Source organism: Haplochromis burtoni, unplaced genomic scaffold (assembly GCF_018398535.1).
Source record: "Haplochromis burtoni strain Fernald_Lab_line unplaced genomic scaffold, NCSU_Asbu1 Contig_2652, whole genome shotgun sequence".
Lineage (NCBI taxonomy): Eukaryota > Metazoa > Chordata > Actinopteri > Cichliformes > Cichlidae > Haplochromis > Haplochromis burtoni.
Genome location: NW_024585013.1, coordinates 3,340 through 10,924, shown reverse-complemented (window position 1 = coordinate 10,924; position 7,585 = coordinate 3,340). Strand labels below are relative to the sequence as shown.

The 7,585-nt window shown below is 39.1% G+C and overlaps 1 protein-coding gene across 2 annotated transcripts; it reads right to left on the bottom strand.

Moving 5' to 3' along the window:
- Nucleotides 1-2,898: 2,898 nt before the first annotated feature.
- LOC102299398 (golgin subfamily A member 6-like protein 6) lies at nt 2,899-6,803 on the bottom strand. Of its 2 annotated transcripts, none has more exons than XM_005953156.3 (2): nt 6,645-6,803; nt 2,899-4,692 (listed from the first exon to the last, which is right to left on the bottom strand). In XM_005953156.3, exons 1-2 carry the CDS (start codon nt 6,648-6,650, stop codon nt 3,136-3,138), a joined length of 1,563 nt encoding a protein of 520 aa, XP_005953218.1. In that variant the 5' UTR covers nt 6,651-6,803; the 3' UTR covers nt 2,899-3,135. The 2 variants fall into 2 exon arrangements, with proteins under 2 accessions (XP_005953218.1, XP_042073637.1); XM_042217703.1 differs by lacking the exon at nt 6,645-6,803 and adding an exon at nt 4,803-6,348.
- Between the last annotated feature and the right edge of the window lie 782 nt (nt 6,804-7,585).

Below are 7,585 nucleotides of genomic sequence, written 5' to 3'. Positions count from 1 at the left end.
CTCCACAGATTTTCTATGGGGTTGAGGTCTGGAGACTGGCTAGGCCACTCCAGGACTTTCAAATGCTTCTTACGGAGCCACTCCTTTGTTGCCCGGGCGGTGTGTTTTGGATCATTGTCATGTTGGAAGACCCAGCCTCGTTTCATCTTCAAAGTTCTCACTGATGGAAGGAGGTTTTGGCTCAAAATCTCACGATACATGGCCCCATTCATTCTGTCCTTAACACGGATCAGTCGTCCTGTCCCCTTGGCAGAAAAACAGCCCCATAGCATGATGTTTCCACCCCCATGCTTCACAGTAGGTATGGTGTTCTTGGGATGCAACTCAGTATTCTTCTTCCTCCAAACACGACGAGTTGAGTTTATACCAAAAAGTTCTACTTTGGTTTCATCTGACCACATGACATTCTCCCAATCCTCTGCTGTATCATCCATGTGCTCTCTGGCAAACTTCAGACGGGCCTGGACATGCACTGGCTTCAGCAGCGGAACACGTCTGGCACTGCGGGATTTGATTCCCTGCCGTTGTAGTGTGTTACTGATGGTGACCTTTGTTACTTTGGTCCCAGCTCTCTGCAGGTCATTCACCAGGTCCCCCCGTGTGGTTCTGGGATCTTTGCTCACCGTTCTCATGATCATTTTGACCCCACGGGATGAGATCTTGCGTGGAGCCCCAGATCGAGGGAGATTATCAGTGGTCTTGTATGTCTTCCATTTTCTGATGATTGCTCCCACAGTTGATTTTTTTCACACCAAGCTGCTTGCCTATTGTAGATTCACTCTTCCCAGTCTGGTGCAGGTCTACAATACTTTTCCTGGTGTCCTTCGAAAGCTCTTTGGTCTTGGCCATGGCGGAGTTTGGAGTCTGACTGTTTGAGGCTGTGGACAGGTGTCTTTTATACAGATGATGAGTTCAAACAGGTGCCATTCATACAGGTAACGAGTGGGGGACAGAAAAGCTTCTTACAGAAGACGTTACAGGTCTGTGAGAGCCAGAGATTTTCCTTGTTTGAGGTGACCAAATACTTATTTTCCACCCTAATTTACGAATAAATTCTTTACAAATCCTACCATGTGGATTCATGGATTTTTTTTTTCACATTCTGTCTCTCACAGTTGAAGTGTACCTCTGGTGCAAATTACTGACCTCTGTCATCATTTTAAGTGGGGGAACTTGCACAATCGGTGGCTGACTAAATACTTTTTTGCCCCACTGTAAGTGTGACGTAGCCTTAGATGGATAAGTATCAAGATAGTTCTTATCATCTTTAGGATAGCTAGAATAATTTCCACAACTTATTGACAACAGCAACTACAGTATGTGGATATCAGTAACCATACCCTTTCAATTGTCAGAATATTAAAAAATTATGTACAGTGGGGCAAAAAAGTATTTAGTCAGCCACCGATTGTGCAAGTTCCCCCACTTAAAATGATGACAGAGGTCAGTAATTTGCACCAGAGGTACACTTCAACTGTGAGAGACAGAATGTGAAAAAAAAATCCATGAATCCACATGGTAGGATTTGTAAAGAATTTATTCGTAAATTAGGGTGGAAAATAAGTATTTGGTCACCTCAAACATGGAAAATCTCTGGCTCTCACAGACCTGTAACGTCTTCTGTAAGACGCTTTTCTGTCCCCCACTCGTTACCTGTATGAATGGCACCTGTTTGAACTCATCATCTGTATAAAAGACACCTGTCCACAGCCTCAAACAGTCAGACTCCAAACTCCGCCATGGCCAAGACCAAAGAGCTTTCGAAGGACACCAGGAAAAGTATTGTAGACCTGCACCAGACTGGGAAGAGTGAATCTACAATAGGCAAGCAGCTTGGTGTGAAGAAATCAACTGTGGGAGCAATCATCAGAAAATGGAAGACATACAAGACCACTGATAATCTCCCTCGATCTGGGGCTCCACGCAAGATCTCATCCCGTGGGGTCAAAATGATCATGAGAACGGTGAGCAAAGATCCCAGAACCACACGGGGGGACCTGGTGAATGACCTGCAGAGAGCTGGGACCAAAGTAACAAAGGTCACCATCAGTAACACACTACAACGGCAGGGAATCAAATCCCGCAGTGCCAGACGTGTTCCGCTGCTGAAGCCAGTGCATGTCCAGGCCCGTCTGAAGTTTGCCAGAGAGCACATGGATGATACAGCAGAGGATTGGGAGAATGTCATGTGGTCAGATGAAACCAAAGTAGAACTTTTTGGTATAAACTCAACTCGTCGTGTTTGGAGGAAGAAGAATACTGAGTTGCATCCCAAGAACACCATACCTACTGTGAAGCATGGGGGTGGAAACATCATGCTATGGGGCTGTTTTTCTGCCAAGGGGACAGGACGACTGATCCGTGTTAAGGACAGAATGAATGGGGCCATGTATTGTGAGATTTTGAGCCAAAACCTCCTTCCATCAGTGAGAACTTTGAAGATGAAACGAGGCTGGGTCTTCCAACATGACAATGATCCAAAACACACCGCCCGGGCAACAAAGGAGTGGCTCCGTAAGAAGCATTTGAAAGTCCTGGAGTGGCCTAGCCAGTCTCCAGACCTCAACCCCATAGAAAATCTGTGGCGGGAGTTGAAAGTCCGTGTTGCTCGGCGACAGCCCCAAAACATCACTGCTCTCGAGAAGATCTGCATGGAGGAATGGGCCAAAATACCAGCTACTGTGTGTGCAAACCTGGTAAAGACCTATAGTAAACGTTTGACCTCTGTTATTGCCAACAAAGGTTATGTTACAAAGTATTGAGTTGTATTTTTGTTATTGACCAAATACTTATTTTCCACCCTGATTTACGAATAAATTCTTTACAAATCCTACCATGTGGATTCATGGATTTTTTTTTCACATTCTGTCTCTCACAGTTGAAGTGTACCTCTGGTGCAAATTACTGACCTCTGTCATCATTTTAGGTGGGGGAACTTGCACAATCGGTGGCTGACTAAATACTTTTTTGCCCCACTGTATACGCAAATTGCAATTTCAAGCTCAGTTAAACCCAAACTGTTATATCAGGCATCTTACTACTTTTTTACAGTTTTATTGGAGTACTTAATGGAGTATTTCTTCCAACAATTCCAGTCGGTAAATAAAGGAATCGTTATCAAATACTGAATGTCTTTCAACTAAAAGCAGGTTCAATAAAAATCAGGGGATCCTGACAAGAAATAGCTAAAAGGAAAGAATAAATACTTACCATATAGTTCTTGGCTTCTTCCTGGTTCTTACTAATCTCCCTTTGGGTTCTCTGCATTTTCTCCCAAGTGTTGTTCATTTCTGCACCAGTTTTTTCTATTTTACCTTTTATCTCAGTGACAGTATTTTCCAGTTTTTGTTCAACCCTTTCCTTTTGTCGCTGTATTTTTGTCTTCATGATTTCTAACTCATCCCTCTCTTTCCTTATCTTCTCCAGCAAACGCTCAAGCTCCCTTCTTTTTTGCTTTTCTCGAAAATTTGTCCATTTCGTTTGAGCCTTTACTTCTGTAAAGTCCCTCATGCTCTGCTTTGTTTCTTCACCCTTGTTACAAAGCACTTCATTGTTTTCTTCTTCCTCAGAGATCAAATTCTGCATGTAAGTATTTGGTTTGTCTTTTTCTACATTTTCCCTTCCTGTCTTTAGTTTCATTTCAACTCTCTTTAAGTCATCTCTTTCAGGCTGGATGTGTGTCACTTTAAAGCTTAGATCTGAATCTTGTTGCTTTTGATAATCAATATTCATCTTGATGTTCATGTGATTGTTCTCTGCCATTAGCTGCTGCTTTGCACTTTGAGTCACTTCCAGTTGTTGTTCACTGTCTTCCAGCACATCCCAAAGTTTCTCAATCTCTTCCTGGATTCTACACAGTTTTCTCTTCACTGTGTCAAATGTGGCTTTTCCATCGTTTCTTTCTCTCTGTCCTTCTTTATACATGTGAATTTTCTTCATTTCAGCCTGTTTTATAATGCTTGCCCATCTGTGCTTGACCATGTTGATCTTTACATACATAATATGTTTAATGTGGTTAATTTGTTCACTGTTTTTTGAAATGTCCTTTTTATTTCTTTTTAATGCTTGCTGTATGTTTGCTTTAGTTTTCTCCATTTTTTCTTTAACTTTCTTTACTTCAAGCATTATTTCCCTGTTTTTCTCAGTTGCATTCTCCAGTATATCCAGTTCCCGCTTTACCTGCTTATTAAGGGGCTCTTTGGGTTCCTCCCTTATTGGTGATTCTGTCTTACTAGCTTTTATAGTGTCTAGCTTGTGTCGCTCATTGATGAAGTATTGACGTCTTCTGTCCAGAGTATCCTTCTCTTGGTATATTTTAGTCCACATTTTCAGAAGGTTTGTTTTTTCCTTAGCAACTGAATTTTTGCTTTGTTTGAGTTTCTCAGTTATATTTTTTATTTGGAAGTTAAATTGCTTTAATAGTAGGTGATGTTTATTTTTTTCAGATGTCAGTCTCTCAATGTCTTCCTGTTGCCCCTCTGTCTTTGTCTTTAAGAAGTCAATTTCATTTGTCTTTCTTTCTGTCTGTCTCCAGAGTTGTTCGATCTCCTCCATTGCTTGACATATCAGTTGCCTTTGTCTTTTTAAAGTTTCTTTTTGGGTTTTCATGTCAGTTCTTGTTTGTTTGCTATCTGATTGCTTTCTGTTTTCCATTGTTGAGTTCCATTCTGTTGTCATCCTGCTGTCTTTGTTCTGTTGGTAAAAATAAATGAATAAACAAAGTGGCCAAACCATAACTAACAAATGACAAGACATTCTAAACTCATACTGTGTTGGAAGATAACAAGTAAAAGAGGGATAACCAGAAATTGACAGATGGATTGGGGCCACAACTGCAGTCATGTGGATGCTGTACCAGTCAATCATGGTGAACAGAGAGCTAAATAAAAAAGCGAAGATCTCAATTTACTGTTTGCTCTACATCCCTACCCTCACCTATGGTCATAAGCTTTGGGTAGTGATTGAAAGAACAAGATCACAGATACAAGCATGACATTAGCTTTTTCTGAAGGGTGGCTGCTAATCCTCCACATTGAAAGAAGCCAGTTCGGGTGGTTTGTGTGTCCCACAGGGCGGAGGCCCTGGAGGCCTGGGGTTCTCTGCTTAGACTGCTGCCCCCACGACCCAGCCACAGAGAAGATGGATAAATGACATAATTGTTTATATCACATTTACCGTATTTTTTTGCAACAATGTAATAATGTAGTTGGGTTATCTAAGGTCTGTGCTATAGCAAATGTAGAAAAAATGTTTTAAGAAGAGCCAATATAACTCGGTGTGCTAAAGAATGTGACTGTTTCCTTGCAAGACCATAGCGCGGCTACGTCTGCAGCCTGTCCACAGCTTGGACACAAACATTTCACTGCATGTGTTACTCTGTATGATTGTTGTTTAATGCTTTTTAAAATCATATTCAAGTAGATTTTGAAATGAAGATAGCTTGTATTTTTGTTTTTTGCATTAGAGGTGTTTCAGAGAAGTTGAGTTTTGTAATTGCATTTTTACCTTGTTTATACTTGTACTTTTTTTTTTTAAATAAATATCTTGTATGTAAGGTGACCTTGGGGGTCTTTAAAGGTGCTTATAAATAAAATGTGTTGTTGTTGTTGTTGTTGTTATTATTATTATTATTATTATTATTGAGAAAAAAATATATTAACACAAATGCATAAGCTGCAAAAATGTTATATAGTTGTTTGGAACAGAATTACAATGAGATTATCTTGGTTTAACAAGAGGTAACTGGATATGTTCAGACTTTAAATGTAAACATAACCAATTTGCATTGAATTAACCTGATGACTAAAGATTTTACATGGGGGGGGGGATTATCATTTTCATTTAACAAGTGAAAATAACATTAAAAACTATTAATTAACCAAGCATAACTTTGTTTTCAACATATAACTCATTAGTTGGATTAACATATGTTTAAGTTCAAGTTCAAATTCTGCTAACTGACTGAGAAACACACCTGGAAATGTATTCAAAACTGCATTTGTAGTAGAGATCTCCAGACCAAATTTCACCATTATGACACAGACTCACAAGTCTGAGGTGAAAAAAAACTAAGCGTAAATTTAGAGGTAACTGTGCTTTTGCTGTAGCTGCTCCAAAGTTTCTTCCACGTTAAGCAGGCCTCTTTTCTTTCTAAGTTTAAAACGTTTCTTAAAACATATTTATTTGCTGAAGACTTTGGTCTTTTTTATAACAGGTTGACTCTGTTATGCTGTTCATTAAAAAAAAACTGGAATATATAGATAGATATTCCAGTGATGACCTGTGCTCTAAACATTTCTAGGAATCTTTTTGCAACACATAAATGTGTTGGCTACTATACAGAGTTTATCAAACAAGTGTGAGTCTACTATTGGATAAATAACTGTATTAGGTATTACTTTCTCTCTGTGAAAGCTTATAAATATTTTAAGTATATGTATATAAATAATATATAATAATAATAAATATAAATACATCCTGAATGTAAAACTAATAAAATTACAACATATTAGTAAAACTGAGTCAATGTATTGAACCAAATCAAAAGTATTGTTTTTATGCCTTCTATCTATCCTATGTCAGTTCCCTGCCCCCAGTCCCCACTTCAAACCTTGGATGAGTAGAAAAACTATAATTCATCCTACCTCCATGTTCTTTTGCCTTGTAAATTTAAAAACAAAGCTGTGTAGCAGGTCATCTGAGAGTCCTGTGCTGGTTCACTTTGACGGCAGTTCTGTGGAAGTGTAGCAAGTGAGGACTAATCTGACCTAAACATTGTATATCTTCTCTGTCCACACCACCACTTTGATTATCAGATACACATGGCATCCAATAAGTGTGTCTAATTGGATAATAGGTAATGTTTGGCTGCAAAAACGTCATGCTCCCTGAGTCTGGTCTCAGCTGATAAGGGTGGGGTCCATACTTGGCTGCATAGAGCCATTCTCCATGTATGCAAAACACACAGACTTGTGTGCTTACTATGCTTCCATATTCCAACATTTTAAAGATACAAATAACATCTGCTAGCTTTTTTAGTAGGAATCGCTTGTGAAAAGTAGTGTGCAGTGTGATTATGTACAGAATTTGTTCAAACTAATAAAACCTTGACTTGAAACCCGCATTGAAAGGGAATACGGTATTTAACAACATTTACATACACCATATACTTGTATCTGACAATACAGGAAAACCACAGTTCTACAGGTTCAGAGGAGACCATGTTGGTATTTACAAAGTGGTATATCAAAACCACAAATTCTTTGCAATTGCATTATTCTTAAAATATTTTATAAATATAACTTAATATGACTTCACTGTTTCTAAGACAGTCATAGAGTGGTTTAAATGACTTACACATTTTATACAGTGTCCTCACTTTTGGGGATTGGGCTGTATTTTAAGTGTCTCCCATTTTACAGAAAAAAAAGCAATGTGAAAATATTTCAGTTTTAATTGCATATGTCAGAAATATGAACTATTCAGAACAACTTGAACGGCTGAAAGGTTACAACTGTAGACAAGATAAGGAAAAGCTGCCATACTTTTAATGGTCTTGCAGGCACTGCCTCATCCTCCTCCTCTG